Consider the following 22,534-nt stretch of genomic DNA (forward strand, 5'->3'; position numbering starts at 1 on the left):
GATTTTTCACATTTCCTGTATTCACAAAAGAGTAAGGAAAAACATTGTATGGTGAGCATATTTTTGACATTCACCAGTACAAAGATTAATATAAACAAAGGAGGCTATTCAGCAGAAATATGTCTTGATCAAATGAATGAATTAAGAAGAATCTCTTCCTTTGTTTTGACTTCATCTTGATAAAGTGGAGAACTATGTCATAGAGCCACAGAACACTACAATACAGAAACAGGCCATTCAGCCTATCTAGCCCATGCCAAACTATTAGTCTCCTAGTCTCATTGACCTGCGCATGGACCATAGCTCACCATACCCATGCCATCCATGTACCTATCCAAATTTCTCTTTAAGTGATGAAACCAAACCTACATCCAGCACTTCTGTTGGAAACTCTTACCACCCCCTGGGTGAAGAAGTTCCCCCTCATGTTCTCTCAAACAGTTCACCTTTCACCCTTAACCCATAACCTCACTCAACCGCAGTAGAAAAAGCCTGCTTGCATTTACCCTATCTGTACAACATAACAGTCCCAACTCCTGTACTCAGTACTTCGATTTATGAAGGCCAATGTGCCATATGCTTTCTTTATAACTCTATCTTCCCGTGACGCCACTTTCAAAGGATTATGTATCTGTGTTCCCAGATCCCTTTGTTCTACCACACTCTTCAGTGCCCTACTGCTTACTGTGTAAGTCCTGCCCTGGTTTGTCATCCCAAAGTGCAACACCTCACACTTGACTGCATTAAATTCCACCTGCTATTTTTCAGCCCATTTTTCCAGCTGGTCCAGATCCTGCTGCAGGCTTTCCTCACCGTCCACTACACCCCCAAACTTGGGGTCATCTGCAAATTTGCAATCCAATTTACCTCATTATTATCTAGATTGTCGATGTAGATGACAAACAACGATGGACCCAGCACCAATCCCTGTTGCACAATAGTCACAGGCCTCCAGTCAGAGAAACAACCGTCTACTGCCACTCTCTGGCTTCAGTCTAATCCATCTTGAATGCCAAATGACTGAACATTCTTGACCAACCTCCCATGTGGGATCTCATCAACGGCCTTGCTAAAATCCATGTGGACAACATCCACTGCCTTGCCTTCATCAACTTTCCTGGTAACTTCCTCAAAAAGCCCCATAAGATGGGTTAGACATGATCTACCATGCACATAGCTATGTTGACTATCTCTAATCAGTCCCTGTCTATCCAAATACTTATATATTCATTCTCTATAAATATCTTTCAATAACTTGCCCACTACTGATGTCAGGCTCACCAACCTATAATTTCCTGGCTTATTTTTATAACCGTTCTTAAACAACAGAACACCGTTAGTTATCCTCCAATCTTTGGCACCTCACTAGTGGCTAAGGTTGTTTTAAATATCTCTGCTAGGGCCCTTGCAATTGCTACGCTATCCTCCCACAGGGTCCAAAGGTACACCTCGTCAGGCCCTGGGGAGTTAACCACTCTAATTTGCCTTAAGACAGCAAGCACCACCTTCTCTGCAATATGTATACAGTCCACCACGTCACTGTAGCTTTGCCTTGCTCTGTAGACTCTGTCTGTCTCCCGAGTAAATACAGATACAAAAAAAATCCATTTAAGATTGCCTTTGAATACTTTTTAACATCTGATGTACAGTTGACTAAATGCTTGTTAACTCTCGAGCGGCTTCACCTCACCAGTTTAGTGGTGTTGATGCATTCACATTGTGGCAGCCTGAGCTGCCACAAGAAATCAAGATCGTTTGTGCGGCCAGACCCTTCTGCTACGTCAGACTACTCTGGTGCACTTTCCAAACTGTGTGGGCTGCTTGCATACCTAGGGAGTCAAACTGCCACATGAATGCGATTGAGGTAATAACATAAAACCATTGTTGTCAGCAGTACGCAATAGCTGGTTGAGTGAGCATGCTGTGCCACTTTAATGTCAGTAGGGGGCAGCCTTTACCACAGGCTGTGAGACCTGCAACTCAGCCAGGGAGAGAAGGAGCAGATAGAAATCAGAAAAAGGTTGGAACCAAACTAGATTGTTCTTTGTACTTGTTTTGGCCAATTAACAATTCAACTAGCTGTGATATTGGATTGCTGAATCACAATCAGTCTCATGGCTTTTCTTCCCATCATCCACTTCGGCTTATCCACCAGGCACCACCCAGAGAGTGGTGGATATATGGAATGCTCTGCCCCAGAAGGCTGTGGAGGCCAAGACTCTAGATGCTTTCAAAAAAGAGATGGATAGAGCTCTTAAAGATAGAGGAATCAAAGGTTATGGGGATAAGGCATGAACTGGATACTGATGGTGGATAATCAGCTATGATCACAGTGAATGGTGGTGCTGGCTCAAAGGGCTGAATGGCCTACTCCTGCACCTATTGTCTAAAATCTCAAATTAGGCATTGTCTGTTCTATTGGAATATCAAGATGTGCCCTACTGCAATGAAACATCAGTTTATCATGTATAGGAGAACATTTCTTGCACAGTAAGTTGTCAGAGTATGAAGCTTGGTCACAGGCGACGGTTGAGCCAAGATTATATTTATTCAGTGTCAATATCCCATTTTGTTCATCGGCATGATCTTGCACTGTGTGGCATTACACAGCGCCTGGTTTACACTGTAGAAGGGACTTCTCCTTCCTTTGGAGGGTGACTTCAGTCAGATCTCAAAAGTAAAAGCCTAGCTTCTCAGCATCCTTAGACCCAAAGGTCGTGTGGAAGTCCCAAGGTTGAGGCCTGGTGGTCGGAGCCACAAGCCTGCGAATCTTTGTGAGTCTGCTTGGGAAGTCAGGGCCCAGTCTCTGTGAGTTCGCAAGTCTGCTGGAGGCTGTAGTCTGAGGGAAGCCTGTCCTTGTGTTAGAGAACTGTGTACGCGCATTGGGTTGGCCGGCGGAACAGGGCTCATTTTGCTGTTTTTGCTTGGTGTGTTCTGCCTTGTACTGTTCTGTGTCGTTCTGCTGAGCGATGCAGTTCTATGCTGGCACTGGAATGTGTGATGACACCTCACACGTCCGTGGGTGTGTTAGTTGTCGACACAAATGACACATTTCACTCCATGTCTCGTTGTACATGTGATAAGTAAATCTGAATCTGAATCGGTAGTGGGCACACTAACCCTCCTGATATTCACTCAGCATATAATGGGCACATGCACAAGACAGCCCCTCCATAAGTGACAATATCTAAACCCCTAGCCCTGGTCTTGATAGCAAAGAGCAAGAACAAGTGAGCTTGCAGAGTGTTGTCAGCAGAGGGTGACTCGAGTACTCACAGCAAGTGATGCCAGTTCAGGGGATGCAACCATTCAACTGCTCTGTCTGGACACAGCAGTCCTAGTAATCAGTTACAAGTTAGAAGAAAGAAGCACAATACCATCCCGATATACAGATTTTTATGAAATTTATCGTCTTATTCTGTACTGTGAGCTTCCACTTATAGGACCTTCCAAGATAAAATGAGGAAATTGTCATAGGAAACATTTTGGGTAATAATCCCAAAACGCTGTTAATCCAAATACATACGTGTCTTTGCACCAGTATCTCCTTTTGTGGCTTTGTAGTGAATTGCATTTGATAGCTCTCCTATAAAAATCTTCAAATATGTTTTATGTTATGGACATTATGTTAATGAGAGTTGCAGTTTTTAAAAATATATACATATATCTCAGCCTCAGGCTCGACCATTGCTTGGGTCCAAGCTTCAAACTCTTGACAACTTTCTGTGCAAGAAGTGTTCCCCCATGCTCTTTCCTCACTCTTGGTGACAGGTTTAAACTCGTGCTCACCACACAGCACCTGCCACCCCACTCCCCTGCAATGAAATAGTCTTATTATTACAAATCTATCAGGAGCATTCAAAATTTAACAAAAAACTACTACTGTGAAACTTCCTGAAGCTCTAAGTCACTACCAAGCCACGTCCTCAAGATTCAAAATATGGGAAACTAATGTGATAGCTCTGGGCCAGAACACGCTGGACACAGCCACTGCCTCACTCTCCAGAGGTTATGCTGTCTGGATGTTGAACGCTGGACCGGTTGATTCAGTGCAGCAGAGAGGCGTTCTGCTCGGCAGAGAGGATCACTGCTATCATTGGCTTATAAACGGTCCAAAAATGTCCATGACGGAAATATTTAAAATCAACCCCAAAAGATTGTTTTTAAAGATTCAAATGATTAAAACTTCTAAAATTAAAAACAAAAATTGGAAATGCCATCGAATTATTATTTCCTCCTTCACCTAAAACTCTAAATAAATGTAAAACACAGAAAGAAGGTTTTTCAATTCTAGATTGTGAACTAATATAAAAGTAAATGATGTCAATAGTCATTTTATACTTCCGTCGTCTGATTTATTATATTAAAGAACGATATTTCTTTGCAACAATTGACACAAATGTGATGAGGAGGACTGACTGAAGTATAAATTATACAATAACGATGACCCACAGAGATCTTTTTGAAGTTATCCTTTTGATTTTATTATTGAATCTACCAAAATGAGCAAGTAGTTTGAGGATTCATTGTTTACAACACTAAGAAAGAGTGGAAGCAGTTCTAGGGACAAGTTCTGATCTAATGTACAAGCACTTTATTAGAATCAGAAACCGAGCTTTGGTTAAAGCATTAACGTCAGTCCGGTTAGGTGGGGTGTGTCAGGCTACGGAATAGAAAAAAAAGGGAGAAAAAATTAGACTCCCAAAATAATTTACTCCTTGCTCAATTATAGATCAAGCTAGTTTGGGAAGTACATTGAGTTTTATTGGTAACAATTTATTATCGGAACTATAATCCCATGGTTTATTTAGAAACACAAATCAAACTCAGTTGAAAGAAAAATCACATCAAAATATAGAAATGGATTGCAATTCAGAAAGAAAAAGAGCTGATGAATAAGATTTCTCTTCACTTGTAATTTTATTTCTACCCTCAGGCTTTATCGTATGTTACAGCATGAAGATTATTTGATCTTCTAGCCAAAAAATGCCCATCAATTCCTCTTATTGTAATCAAGTTTATTTTAATATTTATAGAAACCTTTTTAATTCATAGGGTATGAATCATATCTACCCTACCTTTCTTTCATTACAGGAAAATGGGCAGAGGAAATATGGAGGTCCCCCTCCAGGCTGGGAAGGCCCAGCTCCTGAGAGAGGCTGCGAAATATTCATTGGGAAATTACCACGGGACCTTTATGAAGATGAACTTGTACCAGTTTTGGAAAAAGTAACAATTTATACCTGATTATTAGAGTGTTAAATATAATTAGCAAAAAATTAGCTCAAGGAACTCAGAACAAGGGGAACATTTGCTGATGACGAGCACTAAGTTTGTTTAAAGGAGCATATACCTATGGAACTGAATTTTGGAAGCCAGTTTGTATATGGTGCACCATTGTGCATTTGGTACATGGGAACTTCTAGCATTTTGTCATGAACTAAATGTAGGTCCTCCCTAGCCAATGAATGCCTGCGTTACATACAACTTATACATACAGACAAACATTCGGGACACTGACAGGGTGCATTTGCTGGCTGCTGCAGGGATGCAGGCGACTGTTCTCGATACTAGCTGGAATTTTGCCACATTGAACCCAAGAAATATACATCAGAGTTAAAACATTGATGTCTGTTTTGCAAATCCATCCGACAGACAAGTGTCCAAGCCAGCAGTGGCGTCCTTTTTAAAACCATCAATAGCACTTAGAACCTCACCTACAATAAAATCTTTCAAAACAATATCATTATTAGCTTGAAGCATTTTTTTCCATATCAGCTTTGTTATAAAGAGTGGCAAAACAAGATTTAAAATGCTTCTTCAGACTATCATTCCTGTGGGATAACCAACTTCTGCAGGCATCTTCTGCTGTGTGGGAACTCAATCCACTGCAGCATTTCCTACTTGCAAACTGTTCAGATTATGAACAGTTCTCGGAAGCAGAACCCTGTCACGTACACCAATGAAAAGAAATGCTACTTTCTATGATTGGGTTCAAAACAGATTAGGACAATCACTCATCTCTTTAGGGTTTCATGTAAATATTTTGAGATTTCCTTGTCTTCCCATTATTTTCTGGTATCATTCTCTCAGGCTTCTACCAGCTGTCAGTGAGATAGTCATTAACAACCATTAGGAGAGTCGTTCCTTTTCTTCTTTTTCTTTGTTATCAGAAATCCAGGTGTAATTGAAAACTGATGATGTGTGAACTTGTTTGTGCATCCAGTTGTGCATTGTACACCTGCTTTGGATAGCACAGTAACTTGGTAAAGCAAGGACCAAATTCTTTAAACACTTAACTTTCCAGCCCACAGTTACAGCTTGTCCTCTGGAAAGATGATTTCGTAATTAACAATTTTGCTCATTGATGCCCTTCACTGATTGGACATAGTGAATGACTAATCAAATAAATCATTGTGTTTACGCTCCCTTATTCACTGACCTAGTGCACAGTATTTTGCAGTTATTCGAACCTTTTTTGCCATCAATGTGTTCAATAAAAAAAAAATCGCTGCTCGGGTTTTTCTTTCCAACATCTTGGTTGCTTGCTCTGACTGAGTGCCACGACCACAACTCTGGGCTGCTAATGCGTATTTGTAATGGGAATCTCCCAATTTGGAATACTACATTCAATGTCTGCCTTATTGCACAGTACCCCAGCAATTGATCTTAGATCACTTTCCTTTGAACAAATACTCATTCTCATCCAGGTCTTGACACCCCAATGTTCTTAGTTGTTTGTAGAGTTTCTTATTCAATTTTAATTCAGGCTGGTAAATGTAGTAACAGAGACTAAACTAAATTTACACACTGAACTCTAAAAATGGAAATTAAACTAATATTGTTATAGGGCTGAGTTCAATTATTGATCTATCTGGTTAATTTCCAGTTACAAAGCTATGTAGTATTAGAATGCAATTATACAAGTTTTAAATATTTTGCACAAAATGGCACCATTTTAAGGTATGTAAGCTCACTTTAATCAGGTTTGTCTTTCTTTTCTGCTGCAGATATCTAATGGCATTGGCCTTAAAAAGAGTTGTTATAGAATCCAATAAATTTAATATTAATCCAATTTTCTTCTAATATTAATCTAATTTTCTTTTCTTCTCTTATGGTTTTTCCATAAATTGGGCACCCACTGTTCAGCTCCGCCAATTAAAACACAAGAGGTTGTACTGATGGTAACTGATGGCTTTACAGGGAGCTTTTGCTATTTTGTACCCATGGTTGCTGCACCATTTATCTTTCCTCTTATATGCACAATCGGGCATTTACTGTGGTATTTTCTCTAGCATAAGAGAGATGGTCAAATTTGGCATTAGTTAGTCATGGAGTCTTCAGACTGAGAAAGTTAACCCGCGACAAGGGAATATTTTTGTTTCCTTGTATGATCTAGAATCAGAACACCAAATAAAGAGATTGAGCGAGCTTTTGAATACCAATCCTATTTCTATCAATGAAGCGATGACAGAATTCTCACTGAATGGATCAGTGTGTGTTTTGGACACTGCTTTGCACAAATCAGTGCAAGCAATTACTTGAACTCAATAATGACGGCACTTTTAAAATTTAATCTGGCTTACGGCCAAAGGAAGAGTTTTCAACTTTCTTGATGTCAGGGCATCTCAAAACTCTTTTCAGCCAGTGAAGTACCTTTAGAAGTGTAGTTGCTATTGTAATGAAGAAAATACAAGAGCAAATTTAAACCCACTAAAATTCCACTGACAGAAAGTAGGCAAGTGCCCAAATAATTTTTGCTGGCCAGGTTTCACGCAAGTAATTGTGACGTCTTATTATTCTTTCTCTTTCGTTTGTCTTGTCTGAGCTAAGAAGCTAGATTTTTTTTCTCATTGTTTGCTTATTTCTTCCCTCAGATCGGGAAAGTATATGAATTACGGATGATGATGGATTTTAATGGCAACAATAGAGGATATGCTTTCGTTCTGTTCACCAATAGACAAGAAGCCAAGGATGCAATTAAGCAGCTCAATAATTATGAAATAAGGTTAGTTAACACAAAAGAGACATACAGGTGTTGTTTATCAAAATCCCTTGAGTGCAAGAGTTATGTAACTCCATCTTCACTGCTCAATGATTCCTGAAGTTTTGTAACATATACCATAAAGTAAAAATAAAGCAGATGAACAAATACAGCAGTACAACTCACTACACCCTATACTGGCAAGTAACCCAACCATCTCACAAGCAAGATAAGGGTTATGAAAATCCAATATTTACTTTTGCAGAGCACGTTTTTTATTGCCTTAATTGTACAAACATTGGTTCTTGCTGCAATTAATTTCAGAATCCAATCACGTACAAAAACATTTATATACCAGTCATATGCCAGCCGAATATAAGATATCTCCTTGAGCCTATAAGCATTAGCAGGTGCTGAAACGCAAGACACAGTGTGAAATCAGGATCTTGTTTGGCATGATCTATATTTTTACACTGGGTTTCATTTTAGCCAGAGCACACAGGTTTTTAAAAAATTACTAAAACGAAATAAAAACGAAGATTAAGTTTTCTTCTGAACAGCAGTTTATTGTGATCTGGAAAGTGCTGTCTGAAGAGGTGTTAAAAACAGATTCAATATATGAAACTCTGATCATCCAGCATCTGATTGTTTGGAAATCCTGAGGGTGCAGCATCTAGCTCACTCATTGGTTTGGAGGATCAGTCAATAGTCTAGAGTGCAAATTTGGAACCCTGAATGCATGGCCAGGAATAGGGTCTTTACTGTGGGCCAGGTGCGTGGCAAGGTGAAGCTCAACTGGTTCTATTGAGTAAACACAAGAGAGTCTGCAGTTGTTGGAAATCCAGAGTAACACAAACAAAATGCTGGAGGAGCTCAGCAGGTCAGGCAGCATCTATGGAGAGGGATTAATAGTTGACGTTTCAGGCCAAGACCCTTCATCGGTTCTGGAAAGAATCCAGTACAAGAAGGTGAAGGAGGGGAAGGAGTACAAGCTGAAAGGTGATAGGGGGAAGTTAGGTGGGTGGGGGAGGGTTGGGATGAAGTGAGAAGCTCTATTTAGTACTCCCTTTAAACTCATTGCATTCGCTGAAATGGAAATATCATCTAAATGCTGACAAAGGTTGCTAGCTCAGTACCTTTAAAGTGGATGCCATGTTATCAGAGTTTACTTTAATATTCTTAATAAGATTATTAGAGTTAATTTTCATCTGGGAATTGTATGCATGGTGATAAAGGAAAAAAATTGCAGGCTCTGGGGAACCAAAAATAGGTGTGGAGCTAATTTCAATTCTCTTTTAAGCATATTGGGTTGAATATCATCTTCCCATGAAAGAAAATTCCAAGGTTACTTAACCCAACTAACTCAGATTACTGACTTCCCCCCCCCCACAGAAACGGTCGTCTCTTGGGGGTGTGCGCAAGTGTTGATAATTGCCGCTTGTTTGTTGGTGGGATTCCAAAAACAAAACAAAGGGATGAAATTCTGGCCGAAATGAAGAAGGTTACAGAGGGAGTTGTTGACGTCATCGTTTACCCCAGTGCAGCAGACAAATCCAAAAACAGGGGCTTCGCCTTTGTGGAATATGATAGCCATCGAGCTGCTGCTATGGCAAGACGGAAATTGCTACCAGGTTTGAAATGTTTTATTAGATATTTTTGCATGGAGCAGTTGGTGGATAGAATATAACACGTAGGTGGAATTTTCTACCTTGAATGTTAATGTAAAACTTTATTATGGAAATCTTTGGATTTAATGTATCGATAAGTTAATTATGAAGTTACTTGTCTTAACTCAAAGTGTTGTTAAAATCCTGAAAAAAATTATTTCCTAAATTGTGATGTTTGTGAAAATCTCTGCCAAACGTCTCTACCAAAGGAGGTGTAAGGTGCTTCTACCCTCCACGAGCTTGCAGGTCACTTTGGTAAGGTGTAACACCAGCCTAGTCCCCTCCCCTCCCCCCTTCCGCCCTCGATCAGGGTCCCGTGAAGCCATGGGAGCAGGTGGTGGATGGCTGTATGAGCAGCTGATGCACATCACAAGTCCTGGCTACGCGACCACTGGCGCTGGGCAGACAATCTCTGAAGAGTATTGATAATGGCAGGAGTCACCCGTATTGTAAAGCCACGGCCCAGAAGAAGGCAATGGCAAACCACTTCTGTAGAAAAATTTGCCAAGAGCAACCATGGCCATGACTACAATCACCCATGTCATACAACATGGCACATAATGATGATGACTATTTCAGTCGTCCTCAGAGGTAAGGTACAGATATCAACAATTTGCTGAATAGAGGCTATATTGGCAATGAGACAGTACACCGAGAGACAGGGAAACTCCTTTAGCAAGGCTTCAAAGTTGTTGTCTATCCAGTAGGATGTGTTCCCTGGGCATCAGGAAAATTGCATCCTCCTCACTCACCTTTGCAAGATACCTTACTTAATCTGCATCTGGCAATTCTATTGCTATTCCAAGTGAATATTTCTATCTATATGTCTGGAATATTGCTACATTCTATTGCTATCATTCCAGTGGGCCAACGATAGTTAAATAAGAAGAGGATTTGAACGTGCATGACTTCCAGCTGCTTCTGATGTGTGGAGGAATGATTTCAGTGGAGAAGCCTTCCACTGGAATCTCATTTTGCAAATGCCAAGAACAGGCGTAAAACAGCTGAGCCAGAGCTTTAGTTGTGAGCCCATGCCAGTTTTGAGTTTTGCTTAGGTATCAAATCATGGCATTGTAAATAATGGCAGTTCTGGTGGACAGGTCACAGTGCAGACAGGGAAGATTTATTCCAAGATACTTCAAATACCAGAAATTGGAAAAACAAAGATAATGCTGGAAAAACTTGGGAAGCCTAGCAGCATTTGTAAAGAGAGTAACAGTGCTGATGGTTGGAACCAGCCATATAGAGCCGCTGAAACTCAGGGTAATCCCAGTCGCTCATTAAAACAACACAGAAGGAGGCCATTGGGCCTGTTGAGTCCATGCTGACTTGTCTCATTCCCCCTCCTGTAGCACTGCAAACTACCTATCAATTCTCTGATTCTTTCTGCCGTTAACCTACACTGAGGGGTAATTTCCTATTGCCTATTAGCAAACTAGTACATACTTGGAAAGTGGGAGGAAGCCCACAGGGCCATAGAATGGAGAGCCACAGTTAACATAACGCTGTTACAGCACCTGCGGCCTGGACTCAATTCTGCCACTGTCTGCACGTTCTCCCCATGACGACGTGGGTCTCCTCCAGTCGCTCTGGTTTCCTCCCATGTTGTACAGGTTAGTAGGTTAATTGGTCACATGGGAGTAATTGGAAAGTGCGGGCTCACCGGGTCGGTGACCGGGAAGTGCGGGCTCACTGGGTCGGTAACTGGGAAGTGTGGGCTCAGTGGGTCGGTAACCGGGAAGTGCGGGCTCACCGTGTTGATAACCGGGAAGCGCGGGCTCACCGGGAACTGCGAGCCCACCGGGTCGGTAACCGGGAAGTTCGGGCTCACCGGGTCGGTAATCGGGAAGTGCGGGCCCACCGGGTCGGTAACCAAGAAGTGCGGGCTCACCGGGTCAGTGACCGGGAAGTGCGGGCGCACCGGGTCAGTAACCGGGACGCGTGGGCTGAGTGGGTTGGTAACTGGGAAGTGCGGGCCCACCGGGTCGGTAACCGGGAAGTGCGGGCCCACTGGGTCAGTAACCGGGAAGTGCGGGCTCACCGGGTTGATAACCGGGAAGCGCGGGCTCACCGGGAAGTGCGGGCCCACCGGGTCGGTAACCAGGAAGTGCGGGCTCACTGGGTCGGTAACCGGGAAGTGCGGGCTCACCGGGTCAGTAACCGGGACGTGTGGGCTGAGTGGGTCGGTAACTGGGAAGTGCGGGCCCACCAGGTCGGTAACCGGGAAGTGCGGGTCCACCGGGTCGGTAACCGGGAAGTAGGAAGTGCGGGCCCACCGGGTCGGTAACTGGGAAGTGCGGGCCCACCAGGTCGGTGACCGGGACGCATGGGCTCACCAGATTGGTGACTGGGACGCGTGGGCTCACTGAGTCGGTAACCAGGAAGTGCGGGCCCACTGGGTTGATAACCGGGAAGCGCGGGCACACCGGGTTGATAACCGAGAAGCGTGGGCTCACCGGGAAGTGCGGGCCCACCGGGTCAGTGACCAGGAAGTGCGGGCCCACCGGGTCAGTAACCGGGACGCGTGGGCTGGGTGGGTCGGTAACTGGGAAGTGCGGGCCCACCGGGTCGGTAACCGGGAAGTGTGGGCCCACCGGGTCGGTAACCAGGAAGTGCGGGCTCACCGGGTCGGTAACCAGGAAGTGCGGGCTCACCGGGTCAGTGACCGGGAAGTGCGGGCCCACCGGGTCAGTAACCGGGACGCGTGGGCTGAGTGGGTAGGTAACTGGGAAGTGTGGGCCCACCAGGTCGGTAACCGGGAAGTGCGGGCTCACTGGGTCGGTAACCGGGAAGTGCGGGCTCACCGGGTCGGTAACTGGGAAGTAGGAAGTGCGGGCCCGCCGGGTCGGTAACCGGGAAGTGCGGGCCCATCAGGTCAGTAACCGGGAAGTGCGGGCTCACCGGGTCGGTGACCGGGACACGTGGGCTCACTGGGTCGGTGACCGGGAAGTGCTGGCTCACCGGGTCGGTAATCGGGAAGTGCGGGCCCACCAGGTCGGTGACCGGGAAGTGCGGGCCCACCGGGTCGGTAACCGGGACGTGCGGCCCCACCGGGTCGGTAACTGGGAAGTGCGGGCCCACCGGGTCAGTAGTGCCTGTTACCGCATTGTCTCTCTAAATAAAATAAAGAATGGAGAAAAGCTGCTGAGACAACTCCTGAGGCAGAATCGAACTGCCTGTGGGGCAGCAGTACTGACCTAAAGGGAAGACAGGATTTGTAGTTGCCTCCGACACCGGACTCCACACGTGACAGAGGCCAGTTTCACAGCAATAAACTCTTGCATCCAATTAGATCCCCATTGATTTGAATGGAATCTGTAGGACAAGGATTTAGAAGGGAAAGGGAAGAGATTAAAATTGTTTTGCTTTATTTGAATGGTTTGAATCATTTGCTTAAATTTTAATGGCTTTTATTTTTACTTAGAGACACAGCACAGTAACGGGCCCTTTCAGCCCAATGAGCTCACACTACCCATGTGACCAATTAACCTATCAACCCTCACCTCTTTGGAGTGTGGGAGGAAAGTGGAGCAGCCAGTGGAAATTCACGAGGTCACGGGGCAAACGTAGAAACCCTTTATATACAGTAGCGGGAATTTAACATGGATTGCTGGCTCTGTGGTAGCATTATGCTGGTTGCAATGGTGTACTCTTGCTTTTCCTACAAAAACTCTGCACTGTTCCAGCTGAGGCCCAGCCTCCCATTCCAATTGGTTTAGTATGATTTAATAAAGGCTGCTGTAGGATGAAACATCACATAACTAAGCTTAAGCCAAAGAATTTATTGATCCTGTAGCCTGAAACTGCACTGTAAGGGAGCAATGTTATCATGCAAATGCCTTGCCACTCAAATGCCCTCGAGATTCAAGTAGAGTTCTCTTTGTGGCCATATGAAATGAGCAAAATCTGAGAGAGATCTTCACATGTCTTGGGAATCATCCTGGTTTTGACATCCCATGGAGAATCATTAAAACCTGCAGCTCAGATTCTGTCATGTTTGTACTGGGTATTTGGGTAGCTTTTCAATTCATCCCATTCCCCTGCTCATATATAGCTGCATAGGGGGTATAAATCTTTAAGGAGGGTGTACTCATTTCTGCAGAGGTGCTCCAAGCCAAAAAGTCGTGAGTATATCAATAATAACAAAAACAATCACCAAAAATTAATTGAACAACAGAGCCCTGCTCTATGGTCTGGCACCTTTGGTTTTCACACAATGTATTCTTTAGCAATTGACAGATACTGCTTGTTCAATTTAGGAAGGATTCAGTTGTGGGGACATCCAATTGCAGTGGATTGGGCTGAGCCAGAGGTTGAAGTTGACGAAGAAACAATGTCATCAGTCAAAATCTTATATGTACGTAACCTTATGCTTCCAACCAGTGAAGAAGCAATTGAAAAAGAATTTAGTAGCATCAAACCAGGTAAGGCCAAGAAATAAGCAGAGTATGAATGGGAAGCATTTGTCTGATTTCAGAGTTGTAGAACATTTCCTTCAAGATATTATTTTTGCAAATGCAGCATCATCAGGTGATATTGGTGCTGTCTTTTACTCAGCCATCACTATATGCAACAGACATTCAGCTCCATTGATTAGAGGACCAATTAAACAAGAGATAGACCATTCAGTCCTTCATTCAAGCCTGTTCCTGTTCATCCTTTTGATCAACATTTCAACCAACCACTGACCTTAACAGCCTCAACAGAAGACCAACATCTTTCTTCACATTTTAAATTGATTCATCTTCAGCAGTTGTTTGGGGAAGAGAGGTCCAAGTTTTGGTTATCATTTGCACAAAATGCCTCATGACTTAACTCTGATTGGTCTAATTTTAATGTTACATATACTTGTTCTGGACTCGCCCCTCAAAGAAAATATGTATTCTTTTGACCCATTCTATCAAACCTTTGATTACCTTTTAATCTTGTCATCAAATCTTTTTTTGCTGCAGTGCCCTCTGGTACTTCTGCATTACCCTCATTCTAAGACAGATATATACTCTTCCCGAGGTGTCACACCCAGAACTGAGAGCAGTAGCCCAAATAAATTCTAAACTATGTAAACTTTATAACTAAACCATAACTACCTTTCTCTCTAACTCAGCCATCCATTATTCTTTTAGCCATTTTGATTTTGTTTAATTCTTTTTGTCATCAGTTTTATTAGTCAGGGCTAATGGTGGTGGGCAGGTGAATTGAATATCAGTTGACCTGGTGACAACATGACTTGAATAGGTCTAACCCTCTGAACCAGCTGATGATCTTCTAGCCATCCTTTTTGGATAGTTGTATTGGTGACTGAAATTATTTTCATGACTGCAATTGTTAATTTGATCACCATCAAAAGACCTGGAAATGTGAAGTTTTGATTAAACATGACTGTAAACTTAAGCATATTTTGAACTTACTTCATGTGACACATTGTAACATGTTCATGATATCTGTACTGTCTATTGATGCAAACAAAAAAACGTTTTCTGGATTCTGCCCAGATCTGTTGCAAATGAGAGCACAATTGCTGATTATAGTTCATGAGATCAGGGCAACAAATACTAACCAGAAATTTGTTTCAGTTGGTGTTTGGAATTTATGTGAACTGTGCTCTAATATTTTGATTTCAGGCACAGTAGAAAGAGTAAAAAAAATTCGAGATTATGCATTTGTTCATTTTGTAACTCGAGAAGATGCAATTAACGCCATGAACGCAATGAATGGAAAGGTATAGTTGGAATTTCAAATAAGCAAGGTACACAATTGGTAACAAATTGGAAGGCAGCAATGCTGACATGTGTTTTCTTTCCATTCCCTTCAGATATTGGATGGTTCACCAATTGAGGTCACGCTGGCCAAGCCTGTAGATAAGGACAGTTATGTGCGTTATACCCGAGGGACAGGGGGCCGAGGGGCAATGATGCAAGGAGAATATACCTACACTCTAGGGCATGTGTATGATCCTGCAGCTGCCTATCTTGGTGCTCCTGTTTTCTATGCACCCCAGGCTTATGCTGCCATTCCCAATCTGCGGTTTCCAAATAAAGGACATCTTGGTGGGAGGGGAATGTTCCGGACTCCATCTGTGAGAGGTAAACCTTTCCACTCTCTTTTCTATCAGTAGTTCTATCCTCTAACAAGAGTAACAATCACAAGCATTTTTACAGCATCTATTCTAAATATTAGAGTCTGGTTCCTTGATAAGTTCCGGCAGCTTTCAAAATAGGCTGCAGAAATTCCTTTATGTTTTAAGATAACATAACAAAGTAGGAGGAAGATTTGTGATTGGGCTTCCAGCATTAATTTGCAATCCTGAGGAAGTATTTCTGCCTTTTGACAAAAAAAAAGGAAGGAATATATCGGGTCTGCGTAAACGTTTATCATTCTGTCTTTGCAGAGTCCTTTAATTTTAGAAAGGTGACAGATTATTCGTATTGCATTAGATGTTCTGGAAGATGTAATGCATTAATTGAACAGTGTTAAAACTGCTATTCTACTACAGGTAGCAATAAAGTATTTAATCTTCAAGTACTTGAATGCTCTAAAAGACAAACAGGTACTGGAATGGTGTGTAGGTGTGCGTGTGTCATACAACCAGCAGAAGAAAAGGGTGATGATTGAAAGTACAGTGACAATTTCTGGATATGAATGAGATGCTTTAAGAACAGGGTTAGTATAAGCTTGGGAATGCCTTCAAGAGAATGATGAGAATTCAGCTCCTCCCTGTGATAGTGAGGTCTTCATATTTCACATTAAGCGGAAGACATGAGCAGTTCAAAATAATCCGCTTTCCATCTCCAAAAACTTTCAATTTTCTGTTTACCTGGTCCGGTTAAGACAGAAGACTTAGTGTGTGGGTAGTGCAATCTCCTCATGCCACAGTTTTTTTTTGGTGTACTGAGTCAGTATTAAACCAGATCACAGAGAACAATTGAAACACAATTTCTCCCAGATTATTTATTGAGATACAGAGTGGAATAGTGCCTTCTGACCCTCTGAGCCGCACTGCCCAGCAATTCCCCCAATGCCTAATCACGACACAATTTACAATGGCCAATTTGGATTGTGGGAGGAAACTGGAGCTCCCAGAGGAAACCCACACTCACCGGGGAGAATGTACAAACTCCTTATGGGCAGTGGCGGGAATTGAACTCGGGTTGCTGGTACTGTAAAGTGTTGTGCTAACCACGACGCTACCGTACCATAATTGTAATGTTCAATTGCAATGTAGTTCTCTGAACTATCTGAGCATTGGTTGCAGACTGAGTTTATTGCACCTCCTCTCAGATGCATTTGTAAAATGAGGATAACAAATACGTTGGAAGTGAAAAGCTGCAAAGTTTGATCAGTAATGTAAAAGAAACTTTGCTGAGTGGAATATCCAAAGACTGTTTCAATGGTGCGGAAAACATTTTATTTTTATGTTTTCTTTTAATCTGTGAATCTATCAATTTTATGTAAACAGATGCATTTAATCGTGATGCTGTCTTGAAATTAGTTAGTTTGGAATTTCTGTGTGACATTTAAACTATAGAAAGTGAAACAATTTACCTTTGGGAAAGGCTTCTGATAAAATAATGGACTTCTAATTTCGTAAATCCATTTGAAGTGTGTCTGGTAGCTTATTAAGGAACTGGCTAAAGTATGAGGGATACTGTAACAAGCAAATAGTTCTTCGGGTTATACTACAAAAGCATGCCATGGAAATTAATCGAATTACTTCTTCAGAAATTCAACATGATAACCAGGTCTTTGTGAAGAAATTGCAAAATTGGTGAAAATATTTAGAATTGCACTGTTCTGTTTTTCTGAGTGGTTTACATTCAATATGGAAATGACAAAGCAGAATCATATCTTAATCCATGCATGTTTTAAATAAAGGCTTCACCGAGTGTTTTGAAAGATGAGCTCATTGGAAGTAAATTCCCAATGGTTTGTAACATGGGATTGATGTGCTGCTCACAAAAATATCTGTGGTACAAGGGCTTTCCCCAAGATCTTCTCCCTCGCCCATACACCATTATTTCTATTTAGTAACCAATGGTTAAATTCACTTAGTTGTCCCCATTGTTTATGATCGGGAAACATGTTTAAACCATACCATTTCCCATTCATTTACATTAATGTTAAGCTTCATATACTCATTAATCAGTGCCTGAATGCCATCTTTCAACAAGCTTGGTGATCAAAACTAGCCTCTTCATTTCAAAAGGAGAATCAAAGTGATTTCTGGTGATTCAGTTTAATGCCTTCTTGCATTCCTAGAAATTTACATGAATGTACCTGTAGGGGCTGCAGGAGTTAGAGGGCTAGGAGGACGAGGTTATTTGGCTTATACGGGTATTGGACGTGGTTATGCAGGTTACCACGTGAAAACGGACAAGAGGCAAGAGGAGAAACTTTATGACCTCTTGCCTGGAATGGAGCTCACGCCAACCAATCCAGTGACCCTAAAACCACAAGGAATAAAGCACCCATCTCAGGTACGAGATATTATTAGTTGCTACAAAAGATATCAAAACTTTTTGTGAGCTACAAGTTTGTTCAATTAAACTAATAAGTGGTTAAAATGAAATCGTGTTTTAACACAGGTCTTAGAAGATATTTGTCAAAAGAATAGCTGGGGACAGCCTGTTTACCAGCTCCATTCTGCAATTGGACCAGACCAAAGGCAACTTTTTGTATACAAGATTACCATTCCTGCTCTTGCCAATCAGTTCACAAACATGTAGGTTATACAATTTCATCTTGTGTTATCTTTTTACAGCTTATGTTTTTTCTCCATAGATAACATCTACTTGTCCAATTTACCAGCCTTGGCTGTAAAAATGATAGATGTGGAATGAATATGTAAACGGTTTTAAAGTGATGTAGGCAGGTTTTTCCATAGCAAGGTATCACAAACAGCAATGTGATAGCAATCTGTTTTTTAGCAATACTAGTGGAAAAAGATCTATCAGCAAGGATGCCAAAGAGAGCTCTCTTTGAAGCTATGTGTTGGATCTCACATTCTGGAAGCACTCTCAATAGTGTGCGGAGTTTCCAGGCATGAGCTAATCTGGAGTGGCCCTTGAACCCATAACCCATTTGATTTGGAAGATAGGAGGGCAATTGAGTCATACCTGACTTCACATTGTATTAGTGGTTTCATACATCTCCGCACTGCTTATCCTCCAATACCAGTTCAGCATTTCCAAGCAGCTTCAGAAATCCAATCACCCTTCCAAAGATGACCGTTTCACTCAGTGTGATCTCATCATGGAGCAGGAAATCCTTCTGACTCATCTTCGATTTATTTATTTAGAGATACAGCTGGGAACAGGCCCTTCTGGCCCAATGAGCCTCACCACCCAGCAACCCAAGAATTTCACCCTTGCCTAATCACAGGACAATTTACGATGACCACTTACTCTCCCAACTGGTATGTCTTTGGACTGTGGGAGGAAACCAGAGCACCCGGTGAAGACACATGCGCTCATGAGGAAAAATATACCAACTTCTTACAGAAGACGCTGGAATTGAACTCCGAATTCTGAGCTCTAATAGTATCTCACTAAATGCTATGTTACCATGGCGCCCCACAAATCCATATTGAGTTTTTTCAAAATGTGTGCATTTTGTAAATCTCTACTGATGTTGGATTTGAGGGTTGTAGAATGGAAAATTCATTTTGTTTCCATTACCTCAATGAGTGTTGGGCATGTGGCCAAGTGGTTAAGGCGTTCGTCTAGTGATCTGAAGGTCGCTAGTTCGAGCCTCAGCTGTGGCAGTGTGTTTGTGTCCTTGATCAAGGCACTTAACCACACGTTGCTCTAGTGTCTGTGCAAGGAGTGGCGCCCCACACAGACTTCCAATCTGCACCTTGTAAAGCATGAAAATGCCTGATGCAGGCCTCTCATGGTCTGAGTCGACGTTCCCTCCTCCCCTCCCCTCCCTACCTCAATGAGACAAAGCGCTTGTGTCTGATGGATAGTTAAAATATTGTTCTCCTTTGGTAGTAAATTCAGATCAGTTAATTAAAAGCCAAATCTGACAGGACCATGTACAAATGACTTACGAGGACAGACACAAATAGAACCTCTTGGCTTCTCACCTTCCATTCCACGTCGTTGCTGCTACTTTAATAGTCAAACTCTGAGTAGCAGAGTGAATCCCAGCCATCTTCCAGAGGATTGTTAAGAGAGAAGTGAGAGGAGATCCACTATGATATCGCTTGCAATGAAGCATTTCTGTTCCAAAGAGGAATTGGATAGGCTAGGTTTCTTTTCCTTGGAGCAGAGTACTCTGGAGTCGGGGATGATTTGATTGGGAACCAATGGAGTTAAACAGAATTATAACAGTAAAAAACATCTCCCCCTGGTAAGGTGGAATAAGTTTAAGATGTGAAGTAAGAGGTTTCAAGTGAATCTGAGTAAAAATGTTTTCACACTAATGTGCTTGCAATCTGGAATCCACTGTGAGGTGGTGGAGGTAGGAACTCAAGACTTAAGAAGTACTTAGACAAGTACATGAATCTCCAATGCATAGAAGACTATGGAATTGGATATAATATAGATAGAGCTTGATGTTCAGTGTTGATATAGTGTATTGGAGGACCCTACCTTTATGGTTCTAATACTTTATATAAGTTTAGCTTTAGGAAGAAGCAGACTTTAAAGATAACCTTTAGAGATTTCTACCAAGATCGCAACAAAATTGTGAAGGTGTTGTAAAGAGTAGACAGAGAGATATTTCCACTAATGGAGGTGGCTAAACCTAGAAGCCATTTTGGAGCCTTTTTTCACCTACAGAGTAGCTGTAGGGTGGAATAAAAATAGAACATGCTTGAAACATTCATCAAGTCAAGCAGCATCTATGGAACCATGTACAGTAAACGTTCCAGGCCTTGGACCCTTCCCCAGTTAACTGTTCCTCTTTCCACAAATGCTGCTTGACTTGCTGAGTGCTTCCAGCATGTGCTGTTTTTATTTCTGACTTCCAACATCTGCAGTTTTCCGATTGCATTTGTAATGTGCATCTGGCTATCATGAGTGGGAATTGGAGGACCATCTAAAAGGGGAGCAATATAGGAGGAAGAGAGTGGGGTGGCGTAGTAGCGTAATGGTTAACACAGTGCTTCATAGCAGCAGTGACCTGGGTTCAATTCCTACTGCTGTCTGTAAGGAGTTTGTATGTTCTCCCAGGTGCTCCCGTTTCCTCCGACATTCCAAAGATGTATGGGCTAATAGGTTAATTGTCACATGGATGTAATGTGGGGACAAGGGCTCGTTGGGCCAGTAGGGCCTGCTACGATGCTGTATCTCTAAGACTAAGAATACTTACTAGAGGGAGAAGCGGATAGAGGTAGCTGAAGTAGGAATGTGAGCAACAAATACTGATGTAGCCTGGTTTCTGTGCTGTAAATTTGGTGTATGGCATACAATTACCTTGAAATGTTAAATCTCGGTATCATTTACCGAATCAATTCGAAGCCATGTTTACATACAGTAAAGGATTGCGTTAGTGTATATGCATAACTGAAACAGTAAGGTTTGAAAATGAACTAAATATTGTTTCCTGCAGCCAACCATTCACACCACCCAAACTCTGCACCGCTGTGGAAGAAGCCAAGAGTTATGCTGCGGAACACGTACTTCAGATTCTTGGTCTCCAGCTGGAGGGCACTGAGCCACCAAATGCAGCTTTCACAGGTATGTGAAGGTCTGTACTGACATCTTCCTGAGCAACATCTATTCAGTTAGTTGGCATGCTGTTAAAGAGTTACTATTTATCATCTGTTGTGCATTGCTGGCAAGCCTTTCGTGTGTGTTTTTTTACACAAGAAGAGTGGCCTAGAATGTGGATGTAGACACACAGGGCTTCCCAACATTTTTGTGCCATGGACCAATACCATGAAGAAAGGTTGGAAACCCCTGTCAGCCACCGAGACTCCACCTGTTGTGGCGCCTCACTGCTCCACTGGCCTGGGAACAATCCTGAGCTCTGCCTGTGCGGAGTTTGCATGCCCTTCCTGTGACGGCAGGGATTTCCTCCCATTATCCCAAAGGTGTGAGGGTTGGTGGGTTAATTGCAATTTGCTCCTAGTCTGCAGGTGAGTGGTAGAATCTGGATGGAAATCTGAGGGGAGAGGGGGGAATAAATGTGGGATTAGTATAGATGAGATAGCCTGCTTCTAGTGCTGTGTAATTCCATGATATTTCACCTCTACGGTTAAAACTGGGCCGAAAGATTCAGTGCACAGTAACTATAATATGCATGGTCCCACCAACACAAACTGCAGTAGGAACTGAAGCTGACCACTGTTGCACACATTCCTTCACTTGCTGAGAGGCAAATACATCGTCCACTCTGGTGAATCTGGAAGGATAGAGAGAGACCCAAAGATCAGAGGCCCTGTTGGGGCTATTGGGTGTAGGGCAGAGGGTTTTGGGCTTTGCAAAGGGTAGGTGTTGGATATGGGAATGGTGGTGGTGGGAGTAGGTGACCTACGGTAAATAGGGCTTTGGAAAGGGTGCGGAGACTAGTAAATGCTTGTGAATCAGGAACTAATGGGAACAGGAAGAAGGGTCCTTTTGAGGCCTGGCCTTGCTGTGGTTTGGAGATTGGAAACTACAGCCCATAGATATGCTCCATTGGCCAGAGCCCCAGATCTGTGAATCTCCGTGAGTCTCCTGGGGAGGTTGAAGGCCCAGTGCGTCTGTCTGCGTGTGCAAGTCCAAATCTGAGTCCTCTGAAGGCTGGAGGCCGAAGAAGACGACCTGTCTTTGGGTTAAAGGGCAGAGAGTGTGAGTGAGTGAGTGGGAGGGAGGAACATGACTAGTTTTGCTGTTGGTGTTTTAATGCTTGTTGTGTTCTGTGTTGTTCTGCTGGGCACGCAATGTTGCCGCCAGAA

At 42.6% G+C, this 22,534-nt stretch overlaps 1 protein-coding gene across 6 annotated transcripts in view; it reads left to right on the forward strand.

Annotated features, from left to right (window-relative positions):
- Nucleotides 1-22,534, forward strand: part of a1cf (apobec1 complementation factor) — a 44,167-nt gene that overhangs the window by 14,440 nt on the left and 7,193 nt on the right. For 3 of the 6 annotated variants that reach the window (XM_072239721.1, XM_072239723.1, XM_072239722.1), the window contains exons 3-11: nt 5,095-5,229; nt 7,878-8,008; nt 9,377-9,615; nt 13,911-14,075; nt 15,273-15,370; nt 15,464-15,734; nt 17,908-18,125; nt 18,234-18,370; nt 21,205-21,332. In XM_072239721.1, the coding sequence (XP_072095822.1) occupies nt 5,095-5,229; nt 7,878-8,008; nt 9,377-9,615; nt 13,911-14,075; nt 15,273-15,370; nt 15,464-15,734; nt 17,908-18,125; nt 18,234-18,370; nt 21,205-21,332 (1,522 nt within the window). Of the gene's footprint in view, nt 1-5,094; nt 5,230-7,877; nt 8,009-9,376; nt 9,616-13,910; nt 14,076-15,272; nt 15,371-15,463; nt 15,735-17,907; nt 18,126-18,233; nt 18,371-21,204; nt 21,343-22,534 lie in introns of all 6 variants that reach the window. The other 3 variants (XM_072239724.1, XM_072239725.1, XM_072239726.1) reach the window with 3 other exon arrangements.

Source organism: Mobula birostris, chromosome 21 (assembly GCF_030028105.1).
Source record: "Mobula birostris isolate sMobBir1 chromosome 21, sMobBir1.hap1, whole genome shotgun sequence".
NCBI classification, from domain to species: domain Eukaryota; kingdom Metazoa; phylum Chordata; class Chondrichthyes; order Myliobatiformes; family Myliobatidae; genus Mobula; species Mobula birostris.